Source organism: Rhamphochromis longiceps, linkage group LG15, assembly GCF_057381845.1.
Source record: "Rhamphochromis longiceps isolate RC_006_pf linkage group LG15, R_longiceps_female_GT1.1, whole genome shotgun sequence".
NCBI lineage: Eukaryota > Metazoa > Chordata > Actinopteri > Cichliformes > Cichlidae > Rhamphochromis > Rhamphochromis longiceps.
Genome location: NC_140571.1, coordinates 26,178,278 through 26,203,753, shown reverse-complemented (window position 1 = coordinate 26,203,753; position 25,476 = coordinate 26,178,278). Strand labels below are relative to the sequence as shown.

At 43.4% G+C, this 25,476-nt stretch overlaps 1 protein-coding gene across 5 annotated transcripts in view; it reads right to left on the bottom strand.

The window, feature by feature from the left end:
- The window catches only part of LOC146652788 (unconventional myosin-VI), a 127,453-nt gene that overhangs the window by 80,598 nt on the left and 21,379 nt on the right, over positions 1 to 25,476 (bottom strand). For all 5 annotated transcript variants that reach the window (XM_085382994.1, XM_085382997.1, XM_085382998.1 and 2 more), the window contains exons 11-12: positions 19,819 to 19,999; positions 14,959 to 15,103 (exon numbers count right to left, since the gene is read on the bottom strand). In XM_085382994.1, coding sequence (XP_085239120.1) covers positions 14,959 to 15,103; positions 19,819 to 19,999 — 326 coding nt within the window. The remainder of the gene's footprint in view (positions 1 to 14,958; positions 15,104 to 19,818; positions 20,000 to 25,476) is intronic.

Here is a 25,476-nt window from a genome sequence, read left to right as displayed (position 1 = left end):
TCAGCAGCAGGTGAAAAGATGTTCAACTGCAGATGTTCAAGGACTAAAAACTCCATGACCATGTTAATCTGTTATTTCTGCATAGAACATGGTTTGTATTTACGGCAGCAGTGAGGGCGTGGGGCATGCAAGAAAGAAGGTGCTTTTTAAATGAATAGACGACATTATTATTCACTTTGTGATGCAATAATCAATTCCCCCTCCAACGTGGACTCTGAGTAAACTCTAAATACAACCTTGGACTGCAGAGTGTAGCGTCTGATCTGCTCTGGAGCCTCAGCACGCTCAGAGTAAGGACAAAAGTTTCCACCTGCTGCAGGTTCTGGTTAGAGCGGCACTCCAGCTCAGAGCAGAACAAACACCAGTCCAAGGTGGAGCTCAAAGTCTGTCCAAATGTGAATGACATCAACGATCAATCTCCTCCTACATCGTCTGATCACGGCGACGATGCTAAAAGTTATTAGGCGACAGCAGTGAGAGCAAACAACTTTGTTAGGGTTTATGTAACGGACAACCTGACCTCACAACTACTGGCTGATTTTGGGCTCTTGCAGCAGATGGCCGTCCCTCCCTGCAGGAGGTTTCTTCCTCTTAAAAGGGAGTTTTCCTTCCCACTCTTTGCTTTGTATTACTGGAGGATGTTGCTGTTGCTATTCTGCATTTTATGAACAGAACTGAACTGGATTTTTGAAGGGTTTAAAACTGTTGATGTCACTTTAGTTAATCAGCGCTGTTCAAAGGGGTGAGAATGGTGATCATGAACGAGTCGTTGAAACCAGGCGAACTCTAGTATGCCTGCAGACACGACAACTTTAACACTCTCAGTCTATTCATGCATGCCACAGTGACTCAAAACCCCAGTTTTTCCAAGACCTCATCCCAGAGAAACAAATGAATGTCAACACAGTCAAATATTCTGCTCAATGTTAGGGGCACAAAGTCGATTTACACAATGTTCCTGTGTTGACTGGATTGCTGGATTGTAGGTATAGACTGGAAGACAACAGCCGGTTACTTGCTTCAGTTTGAATCCCCATCATATTTGTTTTCTCCTCCAAGAGCCTCAGAAACAAAGCAGGAGGTGCTGATGTGCACTGATAGTATACACAGCACACATAAGGCTCTGCAGTGCATCGTCTACATGTGGGAAACATGTCAGCATTCGTTTTAAATTTCAATAGAACAGTGGCAGTATAATGTCCTCGTAAGTGGATATCAGGCCCTTGTAGAGCAAAATTTAGTATTTTGTTCTAGACAACCCAAAACGTGATGTCCACATATGCGGACGCCAGGTCCTGGGAGGTTAAACCAGTTAAACCCCCGCGGAGGGTTCACATCACCGCGGTGTCTGCTGCTCTGCGTCGCCTCGATCCTCCACTTTGCAGAGACGAACACCTGGACACCATCGCAGGTCCATGAACCCTGTTTAAGGCGCAGCAGCCGAAGCCGAAGCATCAAAGAATCAGAGTTTGAACTCTGGCTGAACTCGGCCATATCTGGTTATCTTTGTCACTTTGCTAAAAAGCCATAGAAACATGACTGTAAAACAACTCAATTTACTGTGAGATCTCAGCTTTTGTCCACAACACTGAAAAAGGGTCAATTATGCACTTGCTGAAATAACAGTTTTTAAAATTAAAAGCTGAAGTCAGAAGCATTTTTCAGGAAATATTCGAGTAAATGTGAGCAGGAAAGTGCACTTACTTGTCTTCAGCCTGAGCTACAGTGCAGAAATCGAGTATTATGGTGAACATGAAAGGCTCATTTGCAGTCTGCAGAAATAAAATTAGTGAAATCCAAATGATTGACCAGGCTGTTAGTTCCATTATCTTAATGATTGTTTTCTTTCTTTAATTTGTTTTGAGGAGTGTGTCTGCATGAACATGATGAAAGTTGAAGAAATCAGGTCACATAGGAAGCAGCAGCAGCAGCACACACACACTCACTCACACACACACACGCGCGCACACACACACGCACCTAAACACACTGAAATGTCTCTCCTGAAATTAGACCAAAAAAGAACCAAAAGACAAATATCTGATTTTAATTCAGACTCTCTGAATCCCATGTGCCTCGCACGCCTCTCCTCTCTTTATTCCCCCACTCTTTCGGACGGTCTCTCGCCCTCACACACGCCGCCGTCTGCACTTCCTCCTTCATGAACCACACGCACAAATAGCCGGCTGACGCGATGCATTCAGCTGGCGACGGTCCAGCCGGCTGCCTCGCTAGAGTTCACCCGCTTTATCCGCTTTTTGCCAACAGCGAAAATTACAGCAATAGCGTGTGAAATTTTCATATAAATGAGCAACAGTACGGAGCCGACCGTGCCACCGCAACGCTGCGACACCATTTTCACAACGCCCTCAGAGCTCTGAATAGTTACAGCCACTATGTGGGAGAAACTCACAAAATTAAAGTCTGAGTTTGAGACTTTTTGTTTGTTTGGATTTTTGTTTTTTTAAAGGATGTAAATAAACAGCAACAGGTAAAGCTATCAATCTGTGCAGAACTCCCAGTCCTCGCTCTCCCCCTGGCCTCCTACTCTTCCTCCTCCTCCAAACAATATCTCCTAATAAGGTGTCAACAAACCAGCAACACTGTGAATTTCACCACTGAACTCTGATTGGGTCAAAGGCATCTGTTACTGCTCACTGAGAGAGAGAAAGCAAGAGAATGACACACACGAGGATGAAAGTCACCCGCTGCCTTTAAGGGTCTCCACGGCCAATCATCTGCCTCCATGTCCTCCCAGCATCCTCCTCTGTCACACCAATGCTCTGCATGTCCTCCCTCACTATAACCATGGATCTTCTATGAGGTCTTCCCCTTTTCCTCCTGCCTGGCAGCTCCATCTTCATCATCCTTAGTCTGATATGTTCACTCTCCCTCCTCTGCACATGCTCAGACCATCTCAGCCTCGCCTCCATCCTGCTCCATTCCAATTAAAATCTTAACATCGACCTCATTTCTGTTTTTCAGAGCCACCGTCGCCATTCTACATCACGTGTCGCCATTCTTACTACGTCAAAAAACCCTCCCTTTGCTTTCATCGTCAGTAGATTTCCGCAGTCGCCTGCAGTTTAAAACTAGTCTGCAAACACAGTCAAGCAGCAAAAACACAAACCACTCAAAGAAAAACAATAGTAAGAGGAGCATTAGTTAGTGGTAAATTATTAGATTAAACTCATTAAAAACGTGGCCAACATCTAAGTTACTGAAGTCTGTTTAAAATAAGGAGCAACCTCTGCGGCTGAAAATGAAACGTGTATGGAAGCGCCAAAAGCTGCAGTTCCTCTAATGTCCACTTGAGGCATTGCTACCGTGGCATCACCCGCTGGTTGCGGGTGTCTTGTTTCGGAGCCGCGAGTTGAGCGCTTACAGCAGGTGTGACGAGGCAGGGCAGGGCGGGACTTTGTCTAATAACTTGTGGTTGACACTCAACAGCCAGTTACTGTGGGATTTTATAATTTCCCAAATAACCCTCAGATAATGTTGAATGACTGAGATTTTATTTTTATTCATTATGACCCAAAATGAGCGACTGAGTACGTAAATGGAGACTTCCAGAGGACTGAAAGTCTTTGAGCATCTACAGCTGTCGACATCTGGTGGCCGGTTTCTGACCTGGAAGCTACATTTTTACTCATTTTATTTTGAAATAAACAGATAAAATAATCTTTTTTTCCCCATATTGTGATCAGTACATGCTGATCATGCCACAGGTCACATGACGTTTTATTTATTTATCAGCAATATGTTTCTTAAATCAGCAGTTGTATCTGTGCTCCTTTGAAACACTTAAATGAATCATCGGGCGCGCAGGGTATTAACACCTCTTATATTACTAATGTTGCGTCTGATAAATTAAGACTTCATTTCCTTCTAAACTAATTGTATAATTGTGCAGCTTCCCAGCAAATCTCCTCTTCCCCGAAGGGGAGGAACATGCTGGAAAGCATTTTCTCCATCCCCTCCGACCATCTGCCTCCATCGGTGCGTCTGCCGCCTCCTCGTGCAAAGAGGATCTTTTGCTTTCTCAGTCACAGGGTTTTTCTTTCTGGCTTTAACAGAAAGAATAAACATGTTGGACGGGATTTTTCCCATCAGCTTTTCATTCCTTCCACCATCTGCCACAAGACTGCAGCCATGTCTCTCGCGCGCGCACACACACACACACGCACGCACACACACACACACACACACACACACACTTCAAACTAATGGTTTTGTATTATGGTGCTGTGTGCACTCATTTATATTCATCGGTTCTCGCTCGCTCTCTTCTACATCACCTGACCTTATTAGGGATCATAATTTTTGGACCCGACCCGGTCATTAGAGCATTTAGGATTCAGTCCTCTTTACTGTAACCTGAGAGTTTTGAAGGCGCCACAGTAAACCCACCCCAGCTCTCGGTCCAGGCATTTGCCCAGAGGTCCACACAAGATACCCCCAAAAAATGAACAAGCAAAATGTACAAGAGTCCAAAATATCAACAGACTGCACTTCTCCCTCTAATTCCCCCAGACTCAGTCGCTCACACAAGACAACAGTCCCCAGTGTGACAGCACTGCAGTGTCAACTTCAGCCAGTTTTGGTTCTTCTAATTTACTGTTGCTAGGAAAAGCTCTTTGGAAGGGAAACTCCAAACATTTCCAAAGCAGACGGGGTGGACGAACAGGACGAACAGCTGGACTGATGGACTCTGGGTTTCTACATCAGAGGATCATCAGGAGCCAGCAGGAGGTAATAAATGAAGGACCTTCCTGGTGTGTGTTTGTGATTTGGGACATGTGCGTTGCAAAGTTGTGTCAAATATACTTTTTAAAATTCTAAAACATCAAACACCTCCTCTGCCTGTCTGATTATTTGGCTACAGGCCATGAGCCAGTTAAAAATCTTCAAATGACTGCCCAGAGAAGCGTGCAGGAAAAGCTGATGTCCATTAGTCCAAATCCGTCCACTCCTCCATCGCTCCTGAGATCCATTCAGGGACCACAAACAGTTGAACAGGCGCTCAGCACTGACATCACATATACAGATAGACAGACGTCAGTAATGACAGGCTTTATTGGAATCCGCACCAAATTCTGCTGTTTCTCTGTTCTTAATAAAGAAGACATTTCTTCTTTTGCCTAAATAGTGATGAAACCACAGAAATGTTGACCCTGCGATGACCTGTATCCAGTGACACTCAGGCCAGTTAATGGGCTTCAAATGAATTTCCATCCTAACATTACTGAGAGGAGAAACATGGAATCTAAAGACTTGATCTGAAATTCAGTCAAATAACAGTGATGCGAGGCAGGCGGGTTCCAAGACGAACAGATGCAGAACATCTCATCTAGTACCAGAACTTGAAGAATAGCAGAAGATTACGGGCATTGTACGGCGAGTCGATAACTGACAGGCAGATAGAGGCTGGAAGTGGCATTTAATGCACCTACACCTACTCCTCTCTCTGCACACAAAAGACGGGAAACAAACGTTGGCGTGGGAGGTTTGGAGCCAAGGCGAGCGGCTCGGCGTTCAGATGGCACACTCGGGCCGAGCTGCCAACAAAACAATCAGAGGCCTCAGAGAGCGAGCTCAGTGTATGCAACATGCACAATGAAGAGCATAAATGAGAGAGGCTGGGAGCTAACGCCTCCACTGACCTCCTCGGGTTAGGGTTAGGGTTAAACAGCTCTCGAGGTAAACGTGCTAGGCGGTTTCTGTTATGAGTGTCGTATTATTTTCTCATCACCACCGGCCGGTGCTCGGCTGTGTCCCTGCCCTCCCATCTCCTCTTCTTCATCACTCTGAGGATTACGTTATTAGCTGCCTTGAACTCCTTCATGGTGGAGCAGCACTGGGTGATGGGGGAGGTTTGTTTAGGTGCATTCACTCCTCTCTGAGCCAGAGGGAGAATCTAATGGATGAAGCTGTCTCCCGGCGGCAAGCGCCGAGCCATAAAAATGGCATAACACTCATCTGAACTCCTCCTCCTCCTGAACGCTTCATGGCTTCGCATTTATCTCGTTAAGCCGCAGCCAGCTGGTAAAGCTGTGAAAGGTCCGGGCCATCTCTCCGAGTGAAGATGCGTCAACGCCACTCAAGTCTTCATCCGTCACCGAGTCACGCTGGTGTCCACCTGGACTCCAGTTAATCCCGTCAGAAAGTCACTGCTGCAACTTTCACACATCAATCTTCAAACAAACAACAGACCAAAGTACACACTCCAAAATAACGTATTTAGGACAGTGAGAACTACGAATAGTTAGGTAGCATCAGGATTTACCATAAATATGAACTCTGCAAAGACGCAAAGACAATAAAAGCGAAAATAAATGTCTGTAAGTTATTTTATAGTTTTTCACTTATTTGAACTTAAAACTCTTAATAACAAATTTACAAAATTAGACAACTGATGGGTTTTTGGTGTAGCGTTTAAACTTAAACCTTTTGAGTTACCTTCAGGACTGGTATATCATAGCGGCAAAGCATTCATTAACTGGCCGAGGTAAACAGGTAACACTTAACCCTGCATTCTTTTTAACGATCACCGGGGGGCGACACCAGTAGCTGCAAAAAGACTTTGGTCCTGTAAAAGTCCATGGGAATAATGCTCGCTTTGCTGAGCTCAGTTCTCAGATGAGTTTATGGCAACTTGTGTTTGACAAGTCGTTAGCCAATGAGCTAACGGCTTTACAGTCAGATCCACCTCTAAGTTGTCACATCTGGTTTCAAAACACAACCAAGCTCACCTATATAACGGGATGAGAGCGAGTTAGTAGCCCATTAGGGGCTCAAAGTAAAGCCACTGCTACTGACTCATGAACTGCGAGCTGAGCTGGCCCAACTAGGAGATGACCCTGGACATCCTTGAGGACCAACTGGACCTCCAAAGCATCCATGTGTGACCGTTTCCACCGCTCATCTTTGTGTCCTTAAACATGACTTTTCACACATACGAAAATTAATATTTTCCACTTTTGAAGAACTGCAAGAAGAAAAGATGGGCGGAGGGAAGAACCTGAACCTGTACGAGGAGCCGTGTCTGCTGTTTGGAGGCTTCTTTGTTACAAAACGTGAGATCAGCAAAGATCTCATTTCAACTGATTTAACTGATTTATTCATTCCATATCACTGGTTTATTTCCCAATCCTCTCACCCCCCAAAGAGATTGGGCACTAAGAGAAATCAGTCTGTAATCCTACAAAAAAAATCTGTGAAAAGAAAATGTTTTATTGTTCTTCTGCTTCTTTTATCTGGAAATGTGCAACCTAATCCGGGTCCAGATTGCAAATGCTTAAGTACTCCTTGTGATTTTAAAACTCGAGCAGGTCTTGGTATCACTCATTTAAATGTCAGAAGTCTTCTTCCCAAACTTGATTTTGTGAAAATTTGGATGAAAGAGTTAGATACTGATATTCTTATATTATCAGAAACCTGGCTTACTAAATCAATTACTGACAAAGACATTGCAATAACGGGCTATAATCTTTTCCGTTGCGACCGCCCCAGAAAGGGTGGCGGTGTTGCAATTTATATAAAAAGCAAATTCCATGTTACTGTCGATTCATCAGTATCTGTTTGTAAACAGTTTGAACTTCTTGCCCTCAAGCTCCAACTTTTCAAGGGCTATTTTATTACCATTGTGGGCTGTTATAGACCCCCCTCAGCTAGTAGTGAGGCTTTAGTTTCACTTAGTGAAAAACATTCTACTTTAGATTTTAATGAAATTGTGCTGGCCGGAGATTTCAACTGGGACTGATTGTCCTCTGCCTGAGACAGTTTTAAATCCATGTGTGATTCATATAATCTCACACAACTAATTTACAGCACAACTCATCCAAATCTTAAATGCCCAGAAAAGTCATCACTTATTGATTTATTTTTAACTAATATGCCGTGTAAATATTCTCACACTGGGGTTTTCGCAAATGATATCAGTGACCACTGTGTGGTAGCTGTAGTCAGACAATCAAAGCTCCCAAAATCAAGGCCACAAATAGCTTTTAAACGAGATTTTAAGCATTTCTGTGAGCAAGCTTTCTTTCATGATTTATGGGACTATAACTGGAGTAGAATCTACCTGATAACTGATCTTGAGTTGGCATGGAATTATTTTTATGATACGTTTATCAAAATTATAAATAAACATGCCCCCATCTGCAATTTTAGAGTAAAATGCAAAAACAACCCTTGGTTTTCTCCTCAGCTCTCCAGTCTACTCAAAAAAAGGGATGCTGCCTGGGCTAAGGCCAGAAAAACTAAATCCGAAGCGGATTGGCTGATTTTTAGACAGCTCAGAAACCGTTCAACTTCCTTAATTAAAAAGGCCAAATCAGAATTCTATCTTTCAAATACTACTAAACATTTGAACGATCCTAAAAAATTCTGGAAAATAATAAAATCTTCTTATGGGGACATAACTACACATGAGATGCCAACTTTTGTTGTAAAAGACTCCTGCACTTTAACAGAGAAAAATTGACATTCTAAACTGCTTTAATGAGCATTTTGTTTCTTCAGGATCTCTATTTGAATCTTTATATCCAGATTTTAAACAGCTTAATCAACAAGAGGCTCTCTCTGCAACCGCTCAAACTGAATCTGTGGTCCAACCCTTCAGTTTTTCTCCGTTAAATGTTTTTGAGGTCCACAGGGCTTTAAATCTGTTGGATCTAAATAAATCTGCAGGACCAGATCAACTTGATCCCTATTTTCTTAAGATGGCTGTAGATTTTTTAGCAGAACCAATAACTTACATTTTTAATCTTAGCCTCTCGAACAGTGAGATCCCTGTAATATGAAAATCTGCCTATGTTCTCCCTTTGCTGAAAGGAGGTGATCCTTCAGATGTTCTAGAAGTTCTAGAAAAGTTCATTAGTGAACAACTGAAAGACTTTTTGGACGAAAATTCAGTTCTTTCCCAACATCAGTCAGGATTCAGAAAACAACACAGCACAATAACTGATGCTATTAAAGTGGTTAATGACATTGTTGATTCAATGGACTGCAAAAAAATACTGTGCTGCTCTTTTTCTTGACTTGTCAAAGGCTTTTGATACAGTTGACCATGCTATTTTATTAAATAGACTAAACAATATTGGTCTATCTGTAAATGCTGTAAGTTGGTTTTCAAATTACTTGTCAGCAAGAAAACAGTGTGTCCATGCTGCTGGGTCTTCTTCCTCTTTTCTCTCAGTACCCAAAGGAGTTCCGCAGGGCTCCATATTAGGACCATTGCTATTTTCTCTTTACATAAACAACCTTTGTGATAATTTGTCAAATGCAGCATTTCATCTTTATGCAGATGATACAATTATTTATTGTTCATCCCCTTCAGTAGCACACACCCTGCAATTTCTGCAGTGTGCCTTTGATGTCGTTCAGTCCCATTTAACTCAACTTAAGTTGGTGTTAAATCCAGATAAATCCAAGCTCATGTTATTCTCAAATGGCAAAGAGTTGTTAGCTATGTCTCCTAAGATTAAAACAATTCAAGGAACTGAAATTGAAATGGTCCCATCTTACAAGTATCTAGGGATAATTATAGATCAGAATTTGTCATTTAAGACTCACATTCAAAGGCTTGTGTCGAAGTTAAAACTAAAACTAGGTTACTTTTTTAGAAACCAATCCTGTTTCTCCCTCCAAGTGAGAAAACATTTGATTTGTGCAACCTTTTTACCTTTATTGGAACATGGTGACCTGCTTTTTATGAATGCACCTGCCCACTACCTAAAGAGGTTGGATACTGTGTACCATTGTGCTTTACGTTTTATTACTGGCTATGGAAATCGTGTACATCATTGTTCTTTGTATGCTGCTGCTATCTTTCATATTCGCAGACTCTCCCATTGGTTGATCTTTATCTATAAATCTCTCCTTGGGCTGGTTCCATCTTATTTATGTGTTTATATGTGTAAAAACCACAACCAATACAGCCTTCGTTCGCACAATATCATACAATTGATTGTCCCAAAAATCAGAACAGAATTGGGGAAAAAGGCTTTTAAATACGCTGCCCCTGCTTCCTGGAATAATCTGCAGAAGGAACTGAAATTATCAGAATTGGTTACCTTGGGAGAGTTTAAGTCTGTCTTAAAGGAACGAGAGAACAGCTCTTTTACTCAGTGTGATTGTTTTTAATGTACTCTTAATTTGATCTGTTATTGTATATTTTACACATGTTGGTATGGGATATTGTGTTTGCTTTAAATGTTATATACCTATGTGGTATGTAACTTTTGTTGCCATGATGCCAGGTCTCTCTTGGAAATGAGATTTTTAATCTCAATGAGATTTTTTACCTGGATAAATAAAGGACTAATAATAATAAAAAATGTATTTAGCCTTTTTCCATGTTGTTTACTCAGTTTAGCTGGTCTTCAATGAAGCAGGTAAAATAAAGAGGAGTTATTCAGAGCCTCCTACACCTCCTCTCAAAAAGTTGGATATTTAGTGCTACCTTTGTCCCATTTCAGCCCATTTTATTGGGTTGATTTTGCGTTTCTACGCATTTTATGACAGCATAAAAATAAATAAGTCCTCACTAACTAAACTCCCTTCTGTTTACATTTGGACCTTTCAGCATTTCCAGTTTGGCTTTTTATGCACAAATTTTACAAAAGTGCATAAATTGAGCTGGAAGAAAACACCTTCCCCTGCCTGTAGGTGATGCACGCTACACTGAAACTGCTGCAGCAGGTAAATTACCAGCAATTTAAAACACATTAAGCACAGAGAACAGAATCCAGAAACAACAGGACATTATGTAAAGAATGTTAAATATGTCTGTGAACAAAACCAAAGCCTGGAAAATTTAAGTTGCACGCCGTTCTTCTCACTCACACACACACACACACACACACACACACACACACACACACACACACACACACACACACACACACACACACGCACAGTGTTTTCCTCCAGCAGAAGGGGAGCGCCATATGTGCCAATTGTCACATTTAACTTAAATTAGGTGTTTAGCATGTGGAAGGAGGAGACGGACAGAATTTCAATGTGCACATTTATATAAAGGTGTGAGGCAAACACACTGGCCTGAGCAGTAAAGAGGTCTAGAAGCCTGTTTGCATGATGTTTACAGGACTCTGTCACCTTTGTTGGACTCCTTGCTGATGGTGTCTGTTTGTCGTGTGCTGGTATTTTACACCTTTAAAAGGTAAAATTGTACCTGCTGCTTTAAGCAAGCTTTCTTCTCATTGGTCGCTGCTGTTTGAACAGCTTCTATGACAGCACAGAGAGCCCAGAGAAGAAAAAACTACATTTTTTTTCAAGAACTTCCACATCTACTATGAGCATCCAGCACAGAAAACCCTCAGTGGACATTTGGTCCAGAAGCAGCATGATAAAAAGTCGGACACATAGACAGTCAACATCTTATATAACCTTAGATTCACATAATTGAAGCAGCCAGCCAAAGACAAACTGTTTAAATCCACCGTGAGTGTCTGCCTTTATTCCTCTCGCCTTTCTTTCTAAATAAGAGCCATTAATAATATTAACGGATGATGTTTTTTATCAGCATTATCTGTGATCCCTTTCAGGCTGCAGTAAACCGTAAAGGTCACCCTGATTTAAAGTGCCTAAGACCAGGAACTCCCTCACTCTGAGCACACTGGTGCATGCTGCTCCCTCTTGGTGTTACAAGTTTCTGCATCACATTGTTGACGGGTTAAAGTGTGAAGTTTAAGATAAATCAGAGAGCGGGCATGTAGTGAAGCATGTTCTGACCCCAGATACATTTGAAAGTAGTTTGAAATAATGAGGATTCTTTTATTCCCATTTGGGATTACGTGTTTATGCCCAGGAATAAAAATCCAAATTAAAGTGTCACAATGGACTGGATTTTAAGGAAACTAGATGGAAGCACATGAGGATGGGGTTTTTCTAACACCCCTGTTTCTTTCCAATATTTTTAAGCTTCCTTCATAATGAGAGCTGAAATTTTCTGGGCTGAAAAACACGTTCCAGAAGCTGTAAGCAGAAGAGTTTTACAGCCACCCCAAGTGTCACAACATGAATAAATAATAAAACAGTTGAAGTCACTTTCAATTAAATTCAGCTTTTATCTTTTTACGCCTGGCTCATGAAAACTGGACTTGCCAATGCGACGCTCTCTGCATCGGGTTCAAATCCAGCGACCTTCAGATGTTTGGCTTCCAAGTACTGCTTTAGCTTTCTTGGCACCACCCAACCCTTCTGTGCAGCAAAGAGCAAAATGTTCCCGTCACACTGTGACTATCGAAAGAATTAGAGACCAGTGAGGGCACTGGGGTGGACTGAGACTTGGTACCGTATTTCAGCGTTTCAAGCCCTTGTGTCATCACCTAAAGCAGGGGTAGGGGAACTTTAGGCCTCAAGCCTGGGTCAAAACACACGAATCAAATCAAAGAATCGAATCAAATCAGAATCAAAAGTTCATTACTAGCCTCTGCAGAACTCCAAGACATGTTGAGGAGGTGATTTAGCCATTTAAATCAGCAGTGTTGGATCAAGGAGACATCTAAAACCTGCAGGACACCGGCCCTTGAGGCCTGGAGTTTCCCACCCCTGATCTAAAGCTAAAAACTGACTCATTCTGGTTGATTCTTTTGTGGATGTTTGATCTTCTTTTCCTGATTATTCACTGGAGAAAACGTCAAAGAGTTTGAGGGGATTAGAGATACCTACAGCTTCGATTTACTGCCAGGGACACCGATGGGTTGAAACTATGTGACCATGTGGTTGTTGGCCCCCGATCAGCTGATATGGATTCTGGGCGTACGTGCTTGGTTGTTTCGTATTTTTCTTGTGTTTCTGAAGGAAAACATGAAAAATACGATGGAACGACCTTCCTGAAACATTCAGCCACCACTCTGACCTTTTCAAATCAACCTCATTTGAGCATCCCGGCGCTTCAATCAGAGTCCAGATGGCCCTCCACTTTATTCATAATAAGTTTTGGCAAAAACACTCAGATTCAATCAGGTGTTTATCAGGACAACGAGATGAGGCGGAGAGTCAGCCGGCTCTTAGCGAGGAGTTACGTAGGACACCCTACAAAAGATGCAGTAGGAGAAGGAAGGTTTAAAAAACACGAAACAAAGTTAAAATAAAATTATGACCATATTTACTCAACTTCTATCTGAGTCTCAGAGTACAAACTCCACTCGGCAGCTGTTCTGAAGCTTTCAGTCAAGCTTCAAACTGTCAATTCTTTTTGCAGGCACAGTAGATTTTTTTTTAAACAATAACAGTGTGAGAAGCTGTACGGTGAGAGCTGTCAGACAGGAAAACGTGTTTCAGTTCACTGAAAAGTCAAAGTGAACACGTGGAGGCTCCGCTCGGCAGCAAACAGCCGGCAGACACAGAGTTTAACTGGAAACACTGCCGTGCATTCAGGAGGCAGATACTTCACACGCAGGTTGGTGGAGACCAAACACAAAGCTTCAAGACAGCAAATATACACCACAGACAGTTTTGAAGGGTACTGAATGCCCAATGTTACGCTCCCAGCCAAACCTATAATCACATCTCATCAAGAATTTCAATGGATCATTTCGATCTAGTGATTCTCTTGTTGAACTTTTATAGCTTGTCTCTCCAAACTAACGTCTTCCCTCCTAATGATGGGATATGAGAGGAGTTCAGGATCACAAAGACATTGCAAGAGGAAAAATTACAGTAAGTAACTGATATTTAAATCCTATGACTTTATTTATTAGTTCAGTTTCTTTTTAAAGTGTAAATATTTCACAGAAATTACCTGGAGTACCTTCACAACCCACTTGGGGACCATGTTCCACACTTTGGGATGTGGCTACTTCATAATTGAAGGTCTGTCATTCCCGCTTTGAAAACACCAGCACGGCCAAAATGTTCCAATCGAGGCTTCAGGACAATATATATTAAGCCAATGACTATGTACATCTTTTACATACAGTCTATGCACCACACTTGGACGTCCTTTGTTTTCGGTAAACAGTAACACGGTTTGCCGCACCGGAGGCAGTCCTTAACCCGAGCCCTGACCGAGCCAGTAAGGAAATCTAATTTTTCATGATCCACTTGGTTGATCTGGCCAAGATTTACAGCAGGTGCCTTCCTGACTGGCATTAGGAGTACACATTGCTCTGTAGTTAAACTGAGCCGTAAGAAGCCCTGCTTTACAAATCTACGTGATCAAGAGGAGAATGTCAGTGCTTCCTCTCACTGTGCAAAAGCTGCCATGTTATCCAGCAAATAGTTACAAGTAATGTTTTCTAGCAATTTTAAAAAAATCCAGGAATGAAAGAGATGAAATCACACAGACAAAGATAAAAGTCAAAGATGTGCTTCCTTTGTGGTCCTTGATATAAAGACGGAGCTCCAGGTGGTGCCAAACTACAGCCTAAAACCTTTATCATCATCATCAGTAAAATCCCTCAGAGACGAGCACGCTCTCTCATGCTCCTCTACGCTCCTTCTAAAGGCACAGCTGGTGGTTTTTATGTGTGAGAGCGTCTCATTTTAAACTGGTCGACACCACAGAGCTCAAAGGAACAAACCGGTTGGCTTAAAGTCAGCAAAACACCTGTAGTCCCTCTCAGCATGAGGCCCCACCCAACAGCAGCAAGGCGGTCTCTGAGATCCTCAAAATGTCAGAGTGTGTGTGTGTGTGTGTGTGTGTGTGTGTGTGTGTGTGTGTGTGTGTGAGTGTGAGTGTGAGAGAGAGAGAGAGAGAGAGAGAGAGAGAGAGAGAGAGAGAGAGAGAGAGAGAGAGAGAGAGAGAGACGTTCTAGTGGTGACCTGACCTCCTCTGGTCCCCGTGACATCATCATTGTAATAAACTATTGGTTAGTGTTAGTAATGCAGTGATCATGGGTAGCACATAAATCAGTGAAAGGTCCTCTGATGTGAACACAGCTGTCTGACTGTCTGTGTGTGTCTGTGTGAGTGACAGAAGCTTCTTACTTGATCACCGTTCCTTTGGCGCCCCCTGCTGTCGTGAGCATGACTCTGCTGGTGAGACTGACCCGCAGGTCCTCCTCCTCCAGGCCAAGCAGCTCAGCGCAGTGCTCCAGCGTCTGACTCGACTGGTTCTTGATGGCGCAGCCGCCTGCAAGACGAGGAAAAGGGCAAAACTCGTACTGAATATACACACACACACACACACACACACACTTATTTATCTAATATTCTCACACACTCCCATCAGCATGTCAGGAGCAACTCGCGTTTCAGTATCTTGCCTGAGCAGCCAGGAATGTAGGGCTGTTTTCTTATAGACTTTTATTGAATCCAACCCGAGGAATGCATTGCACAATAGCTACACATTCCTGACCCGGAAACCCAGAAATCAAAGTGGCGCTTCAAGAAATGTTTGTTGCTTTGTTTGACAGCAATGTAAGTTTTGAGTGCTCTTAAGAGAAACGTCTTCTGGTTGGCTTTTACAGCCTGGAGCATGATTACTACAGCGGTCCACACGGAGTTCTAACCTGGTGTCTTTTCAGAACCAACCCACAGTTTCACAGGTTTTAAAACCAAAACTCTTGGTCTGATTTATGGTCAACGCATTGGTCGTTGCATGCCAACTGTGACGTCACCATGCCTTGCTGACCACCAGAGGAGAACATCCACAAGTCTCATCTTTACATCTTCCTATGTGCAATCAGAGAATCTCCGAACTCCTGTACTCATACATCACTGATAAAGCAGTGAACAATCACACGTGTGCTTCTTAAACTCAACCGTGTGTCGCTTTATAGAAACTGTGAGATGCACAACAAGTGAAACTCCACCAGAGAGCGGATGTGTCGTCGGCTGTGAGGTCACTTTAAGGCACGACATAAATCAGCGGTTACAGAAAATGGGAAAAATGCTGGTGGGGCGAAATCTATATGCATCTGCAAGTCTTTGTGAACATGTTCCTCATTTCCTTTCACTTTGATATTTTAACACCTCACAAGACTTCCTTTATATTTTTACGCTTTAATAGCCCCACTATGGAGCCATGCCACACTTCTTCCCATCTAGGGTCAGGGGTAGGGTTATTTATTGAAATTTTCAATTTAAAAAGGTCATGTTTCCCCTGCTGGATCAATGAAGATTCATCTTTTCCTAACTCACTGTGAGCAGGAGAAAAAGGAGAAAAGCTGTTTCTATACCGCTCTGTGCCGATGGCGGCAGCAGCTGATCCGACCCACCAAAGGATTACGTGAATGTAAAATATGAATGTAGCAACCTGCTAAACCCCCCACACTTACCAGACAGCGAGCACTCGCATGACAAGTGAATCCAACTATAAGATGAAGGCCGTATATGACGCAGGCTTTTACGTATGAACGCCTCGGCATGTGAACAGACCACAGGAAGTGACAAGTTGGTTTCTCACATGAAAGGCAGTCCGATGGTGTTCAGGGCTGAGGCTGCTGACGGAAGCCGTTCACATCAAAGATTGGATTAGAGCAGCCGTGAACCCCCGTGACACGGCTTCACATCATTACAGCTGCTCCTCCAATCAATGCCAGGAATCGATAGCCCCTGAAAGCTAAGCTAAGCTAATACCTAATCGATAACTGGAGGGTGAAAGAAGGCCCCGCAGAGGCGAGCGCTCAAACCACAAATCAGAACAGAAGACGAACACTTGGACATGAATCCCAGTTAATTAAGGACCGTTATTTCCAGCCTCTCTGGATAGATTTCTCAGTTTACTCTGAAATGAATCGAGTCCAGAGAAGAAGCGAGCGTTGACACCAGCGCCAAAGGAGATTCATGGGAAGACTTTAACAACGAGCTGAAATGAGAACATTCAGAGCAGTTTGACCTTTTGAAGAGACTCCATCCTGCCGTTCAGAGCACCGTCGTCTGAGTGGACTTATTACAGCCAAACAGCAGAGATGAATCCGCTAATTAATCTGTTGGCTAAAGGTTGGACCTCATTAGAACGTCCCCGCTCTACACCACTCATCCTTGATGGAAACGTTTTAATGAGACCGCCCTCTCGCTCTCTTTTGTCATGTGATCAAAGAACCTGAAAACCACAAACAGGCTGAGAGATGCAGTCGAAGTTATTTGACTGTTTCCATATCATCCTATATTCAGTGCTGATGCGTGCTTTCAGCTACGAGCGCACTCATTGCCAAATGCTGCGGTCCGATTGGTCAGATCGCACTGGAAAACTCATATAAATGAAATCCTCCTGTGTGAACGGCGGCATTAGGAATAGCTGTTTAAATGAACTTGACTTTCTACATGCTTTCTGGGTCTAAGATAAGTAAATATTCTTTAAAAGCTCCCCGAGGGACCGCTCTGCAACTGCAAGCCAAGCCCGTCTCAATAGCCCCATCTGATCGGCTCCTCGGCCTGAACGCTCTGTCCTCGTTTACTGTAAAACATGTGCCAAGTGAGCCCCCTGCTGTGAGAACCAGTCCGTTTAATAGGCTCCCTGCTGTGCTTCCTCTTCTTTCCGGCGCAGGGAGAAAACGACGGGGAGGAACTTCAAGACCGAGTTGAAGTTCAAAGGATCAGCTGATTTTCATGGAAACTGAGCCTCCCTGAGGGTTCGAGTCTTAACCGCTGTGGAAAAACGAGGCACAGAAAAATGCCTCTGCGAGTGCAGAGAGCATAATCCCTGAAATATTCACTGGAATAATTACAGAATTAGTTTGTTGGCTGTGTAATTAATGAATTTCCCCTCAGCCAGAGAAAAATAACTCGAGATTAGTCATTAGTGTTCTGAGTGTTTTTCATCTGCGAAAAAAAACAAAGTGCAACAAGAAGAAAACGTCTTTCCGTGACGCCGCTGTCAGACCCGCGACATCTATCAGCCATCGCAACGAGGCTGAAGTGAGACGGAGGGAGATCGAGGCTGAATATTACAGCAATCAATCACAGCACAGAGCTTTGAGGGATGAGATCAAAGAGGCGTCGGCCTCTCAGGAGCCAAACCGGTGCCGTTTAGGAGCTGGGAAGCCCGAGAGATGGATGACTTCTGATACAGAGCAAATGCAATCACGGAGCGCCGCAGGGCTCCGCTCGGAGAACGCCCACCTCATCAGTTAGAGCTCACGACCAGCCACGTCGCACTCCGTCGAGTTACAGTGCTTCACGTCCTGATCCGTCCTGATCTGTTGGGGTCAATCTTTCTGGTGTAGTTTTAATTTCTTATTATTCTGTTAGCAGACTTAATAACTAGCTGGTTAATAAACAAACAGCAGAGCCACACAAAAGGTTTGTGGATTATGGATTACGCAACCCTTTTCTCCTTTCTGGGGCATCAATCAGCACAGCTTCATCAAAGCTGGGATTGTGGCTCACTTATGACCGTGGAGAGTGATCGAGAAGGGTTCTTGAAGTAGGCTTTAGTGCTAAAACGTAATCAGTGAGTGGAAGTGAAGGTGCAAACAGGAAGGTCCAAACTCTGGAAAATGTGCACAACTAATCGCTCCATCGGTGCTCTCTGTCAGACAGACTGATGGACGCGGTTGGATATGTAAACCACAAGCACAGGAAGTTTAATTAAATAACATTTCGGTGCAGAACTTTATTCACATTAGCTAAATTTCAGGTCAGACGGCGTTACGGGCTTTAGCAGCACCAACACACACAAAGGCACTTTTTTAAAATGCCTTCCTGTTCAGGACTGTGATTTTAATGCAGCGTGATCATGCAGGTAAACCTGACATCCATCCCCACATCAACTACAGCTGCGTTTCCCTCCCGTCTTTCAGTGAATGCTTCGACGTGACGTCTTTGCATTTTTAAAGTCGAAGAGAACGACCTGTTTGGCCTTGTGCTATTTGTGTTTGATTGGAATCATCTCCGTGTGAAATCTGACATTTGAATGACAAATTGAGGAAGTCAAAATGGCAGCGACACATCAACCAACCTGGGATGCAGAAAAAAGAAGTTTGATTGAGGTTCTCAGAAAGTTTAAGGGTTTATTATCTTCACGACGCTGTTAATGAATTTCACGTTTTTCTGTTTTAAATGTTCGGTGTGGGATTTTTCTGATCCGTCCATCACACTTAGCCGGGTGGCAGTGTGAGCAGAGCGTTCCCCGGCCAGCTGAATTTCGTAAACTCTCCAAAAAGTCCCTGTTTTGCCTCAGGGTCCCCTCCCAGTGGCCCATAACACCTCAGCTAGGAGGCGTCCTGAGCAGACTCATAAAGCATCTGAACCAGCTCCTTTTTGTTGTTGAGGAGCAGCGGCTCTGCTCCGAGCTTGTCCTGGATGGCCGATCTCCTCGCTCCATCTCTGAGGCACAGCCCACTCACACTCTTCCCTCCACAATCTCATTCTTTCAGTCATTACCGACAGCTCGTGGCTGAAGGTGATGGTGGGAATGTAGATCAACAGCCTTGATCTACATCTAACGTGTACGTTGCATTAGTGAGCCTCCTGCTCCTTCTTCACTCACTGCTGAGCACGAGTCGGGACACCAAACTCCTCCAATCGGAGCAGCGACTCATTCCCAGCCCGGAATAAGACACAGCCTTGAACTTAGAGGTGCCAATTCACAACCCGGTGACTTCGCTCTGGGCACCAAACTGCAGGTTGTCAACAGAATCACATCATCTCCAAGAAGCTTCTGGACCAAGTAGTCATCTACCAATCAGCAGATTCAAAAAGTCTGCAAAATAATGAACCAAGTTTCCCCCAATACGATCGACTACACTCTGACTGAGTCTGACCAAAACTCTGAGGTTGTAAACGGACCGAACACCCCGTGACAACAGGAGCGATGCCCCACAAACCCAAAGAACACAAAGGACGTGAAACGTCTTCTCCAAGTCCAAAAACAGGTTCACATGTGTGACTTCTTGTTCTCACCTGATGTGCTTCCGGCCTCCTCGAAGTCGATGTTGCCGAGGTGCAGCACGCCGGCCACCACCCTGAACAGATCCAGCTTCTCTGTGTCGTCCAGGCCGATCTTCTTCATGGCTACGCACATCCTGGCAAAGTCGCCGTGGTCGTCCAGCAGCGGGTCCTTCAACGGGCCCGACTTTGTGTGCTGAGGAACCAGGAGAGAAAACGTCACCGACATTTAAAAATCTTCGTTCATCTCCATCTCCTTCATATTTTTATTCTCATGTCCTTTCTTACACAACTCACTTCTAACTTCATTTCTTTACCGCTTGTCATTTTTACCTTTCTGCCTACCTGCTCTCTTCTCTTCCTTCACTTTGGAGAAATCTGAATCTCCAAATCATTCTAACTTAATCTCGAGCTGAATGCTTTCACTCTGCGGAGTGCAGCAATCACCCTGTTTATCACTGATCGTGTTGCACAAAGCAGAGCAGGCAGCGAAAGAAGAAGCACAATCTTCAGCAGAGAGAAGTAGGAAGAAAAACACACACACCTGAAAAACTCACTCAGGAATGCCGCATTGTAACGATAACCACGGGCTAAACTATAGACGCCAGCGCACGCGTGTCCCTTGTGATAGTGGATTAAGTGGAAAACGAATTATTTTGCTTAGCCGGTTCTTCCATTTAATCAGGTTCTCTCCAGATTTCTCTCTCCCTTCCCCCCCGCCAATAGAGCTCAAGCAGTCGAATCAACAGCCAGAAGGGAGCATTTCTGCAAACATCAGTCAGTTTAACCGGTATTTATTTACACATTAGAAGCATTAGGAGTTTTGGTTATGAGACAAAAATGTGAATAAATTTCACTTAGACGCCTGAAAATCATCTGAAGAAAAACTTTAGCAACACAGGAGCTGAAACCTGCACGAGGCCAGAGCCCAGCAGCCTCCCAGCAAACACTAATGGGCTGGGTGCTCGCATAGGACAGGTTATGGAAGGTAACTGAGTACTTGTACTGCTTTCTGCTTCTACTCCACTGCATTAAGGATGAAAACACTACACCAGGGGTGTCAAACTCAAATACACAGTGGGCCAAAATTCAAAACTGGAACAAAGTCGTGGCCTAACATTAATATTTATTGAAAAAAAAATCTTCCTCCAGATATAAGAATGAATCTTTTCTTATGGACTCAAATAAGTTTTTCTGGAAAACTGAATATGGAACAAGCAAAGCTTAATACTAAACAATATATATGTTAGCTGTATAATACCAGTAGGCCAGCTCTAATAGTAATTTGGTATGGCTTCGCGGGCCAAATGTAATTAGGCTGCGGGCCAAATTTGGCCCGCGGGCCAGAGTTTGACACCTATGCACTACACTCTGTGCTCTATTTAAAATGTGCATTTGTGAATATGTGGTCCTGTTTTGAAACAGCCTGACTAAAATCATCTGCAGCTGCAACATTAATGTGTTACAATGTAACAAATTATTATTAATAAATTATTGTTCTGGTATTTATTTACCCCAGTTTGTATAATTACGCAGATTTGATATTATGAAACAGGAGTAATTCACTGCAATGAAGAAAACACGGCACTTGTGGTTTGTTGTCAGCCACCATTGCGCTTATTTCAGTGCAGAGTCAAATCCAAACTTAGGATATAAATCAAAATAAAGTTAAGTGTTAGTTAATATTGCAGTTTTGGGTGGAAGTGACATAAATATTGTCGCATCTAGAATAAACTCCACAGTGGAGTCAAATCTAGGCACAGGACAGCTTCAGGCAGCCATTAAGCTAAGATAAGTAATTCCTTTAGACAGCCACATACGGTCCACTTGGATCTTCGATGGGCTGGACCAGCAAAGCTCCCATTTCTGAGACAGGCCGACTGCACTGTGACATTCCCAGATGCACAAAAGCAGACACAGGTTGACTGAAAGGCTCGATTATTTTCTACAAAGCAGGAAGGAGCAGAAAGCACTGCAGAGCTGAAAGCATGCTCGGAAAGTCAGAAGCGAGAGGAGAAACAGCCAATCACCTGGTCGTCCTGCGTGACACGAGCCGGAGCAGCGAGGAGACATACAGCACATCATTTATCAGAGATTACAGCAGCTACACTCGAGTTAATCTGGGACTGATCCCGCTCACAATTTGTCTTCGTGAACCCGAAGGACCGGGCGGGAGGGGCGAAGCTCGAGTTTCCCTAACGTTTGATCTCCGAGGCCGCCTCACAGTTAATGCGGGATATTCCTCTGTGATCCGGGATTTTATCAGATATTACCTGAGTTGCCCTGCCGCACGCCCTCCCTCCCAGAGCTCAAGTTAAGGCACAAAAGCTGGAGATTGTCTGCAAATACTTCTTTACTTGGGTCTCTGAGGAAGTCATGAAATAAAGCAAGAGGACACGCAAAAAACAAACTTTCCGAAGATCATTTCCCAGGACAACTTTCTTCCTTTGTGTGCCTCCTTTCTATTAAACAAGCCTCCCACTCTGATGCTGCCAGATAATTGTGTTTCCCGGGCTACAACAAAAGGACCGTTGTCCAACAATCTGTTTTTTTCATTCTGCCAAAAACAGTTTAATTCTGCGAGTCCACAGTTTGACACCTGATCTATTTCACCCTTACGCTGACTTAAAGGACGAGGAGCAGATCTGTCGAAAAATCAGTCAGCTTCTTTCTCCTTCTGCATGTTTTTATTCTGAAGAGAAACCCTGATGTCACTGGAATTTAATATTAGAGTTGTTTTTTGTGTTTATTGTTGTTTTACTGGTTTGCTGTTTGGAATTTTGGACACTTTGAGGAATAAGAACGTGCTGTATGATAACACTGCTTTGGGACTTCCCATGATGCACGGCATCTATAAACTTTCTTTTGTCAGTCACGGATGGCTTCCCGTCCCCGAGTCTGGTTCTACAGAAGGTTTCTTCCTGCCAAATGCTGCTCACACAGAATCATCTGATTCTTGGGGTTCTATAAAACATCTACAAAGCAAAGACGACTGTGACTCTGAACTGAGTCACAGTTCATTGAGCCAGATAAAGGTCTGCTACGTGAATAAAACTGAAGGTAGACTGAATGTGCATATAACCAGATTTAAAAGCAGCACCAGGACCTCCAACCCAGTCCACAAAGCATTAAACTCCAACAATGCCACCTCTGGAGCCTCCAGTTGAGGCGTTTCGGGGAGGTTCTATCGGGAGGTGGTGCTGGGACAGAGCCAGGACTCTCTGGAGAGATTATATTTCTCTGGAACAACAGGGGGGCAAGTTGCTGGAACAGGTGGCCGGGGTGAGGGAGGTCTTAGACTGTTGCTGGATGGATGGACAGATGGCTGTGCATATATCATCATAGAGGACAGTGTTGGTAGACTTGTTTTAGAGACTGTACCGGATCCAATTTTAGGAGTACCTCACATAAAGACCTTACAAAAACTGTTCTGTAAGACCTTGAACTATTCTTGCTCTTCACCGAGAGACCTGTACAGTTTAAATCTTCGGTGAGATGAAGATGAAAGACTAAAACGACAATGCTCTTAACCACCAGTGATGGATGTGTGCGACCGGATTCTTCCTCTTTCCATCCGCCATCTTCAGCAGCGCTCCGATGTACCGTCCGTGCTCCTGTTAATGGCTGCAATAATTAATACCGACGCACTGCAGAGGAAGCCGTGTACAGACGCTGTAATAGAACACTTGTGCATAATTAATCAAAAGCCATAGGCAAAGAAAGGAGCTCATTTCACATGATGAGCTTCTCTTATTAATGCACAGCGTTAAATGTCCCGCGCTGCACCGAGGCTCTCGGTCTGGCTGCTAATTAAAATGTTTGCTGTTTATATATGAAGCATCTGAAAACAAGGAGATTATATAAGCAGAGCCTGTTTGCAGCGAGCAATTTCAGGCAAGAACATTACACAACAGCACTAATGGATTATCACAGGGTGGCTGCTGTTAGGATTATCTGCTGCCTCGTAACGAAATGCATATAATCAAAGCTTTACTGTCAGTTTATTTCCATCTCTGAGGCTTTAGGTAGCACAGATGGACCGGCGTGTTAACGAACAACCTCAGATTCAAACTTTCAATTAGTTCTAAGATTCCCAATGCCGTTCTTATCGCCTTATGGGCCTATTATTTAACCGTATACACTTGCAGGCCAGTTTATTAGACACACCTGCTCATTAAATATTACATCTAATAAGTCGATGAGATTGGATTGAGGCTGGTCCGAGTGTTTCAGAAGCTGCTGATCTGCTGGGAGTTTCCCACACAAGGGAGAAAATATCCAGTCACATGTCACAGGAGAGTGATGGCCAGACTGCTTTGACCTGACAGGGTTAAACACTCATTTCAGTGAAGGTATGCAGATGAGCATCTCGGAATGGGCTACAGCAGCAGAAGACCACACCAGGTGTCCGTCTTGCAAGCCAAAAAACAGGAAACTGATATAAAGTTCACACAGACTCAACAGAATTTGGATCCATCCTGCCTTGTATCATCCGAGCACCATCTAAACCCCACAGCCTGCCTGAGTCCACAGTTAAATCTAACAGAGCGCCTCTGATTCTCATCACAGATGTTCTGTGCAGTCTGTGAAGCCGTCACGTCAGCATGGACCAGAATCTCTCTGCTCCCAGCAGCTTACAGAGTCCATTTTTGTGCTGGTCGTTTGCTGTGTGATACGTGATTTTTTTTGTTTCTAAATTTTTAACACAGATATATGTTTTTGAAGAAAATCTAAGAAGCTGAAACCTGATTTTTGTAAATCTCCTTCCTTCAATTTCTATTTTAACTGAAAGCTTCTTCCAGCTACAGCTGTTACAGCCATGAAGTGAAACAGCTGCTTCCAGATGTTCGCTGTCATGATGGTGAAGCTGTACTCATGTACTTCATGATTTCTTATTTTTGTGCATATTTGTAACAAATAAATGTTTCAGATCATCAAACAAATTTAGAAAAAGATCATTTAAATGAAATAATTTAACAGACATACAAACCAAAGCTGGGCGTGCAAAAGCATTGTACTGGCTGAATCAGAATTTGGACTTTTATTCGTGTGCAGGATAAATTCTTTCATTTTTCAGTCTTTCACATGTTGGTTTTCTGTGCAGATGAAAAACATCACACACGTTTCTCATGAAAAGTCTGTAATTATCAGTGAAGACACACACGTGCTTCACAGGCAGGTTTCTTCTTCTTTTCCCCCATAAAAAAAAAAAAAAAAAAAAAAGACTATTTCACACATTGACAAATAAGTTAAAGCCAACTTCTTAGATCTTTTATTCTTTTCTGAAAAGCTCCCACTGGACAAACAGACAGAGTGATCGGAGAGATAAGAGAGGCTCGCTCACACAACGACTGTGAGAAGAAAAGCGGAGCTGGAGGGCGTAACGACGTGAACGAATCTGCTGAGTCGGGTTTAACAAGGAGCTAATGGAGTTTGCAAAGCGACCGTTTCCCTTCTTCCAGCCCACAGGGGCATGAGTCGACGTTTTTCTTCTCAGTTTTTAGAGTTTCCTTTCTAAGAAATGGAATTATTGGGGGACACAAATTTACTGCAGCTACAAGAGGACAAAAAGTCCTCTCTGCTGTTTAAAGAAAAGAAAAAAGGGAAAATTTGCAGCTCAAAAACTCAATTTAGCAACTAAACTTGTTTGTGGAAACCAAATCACCTCATCAG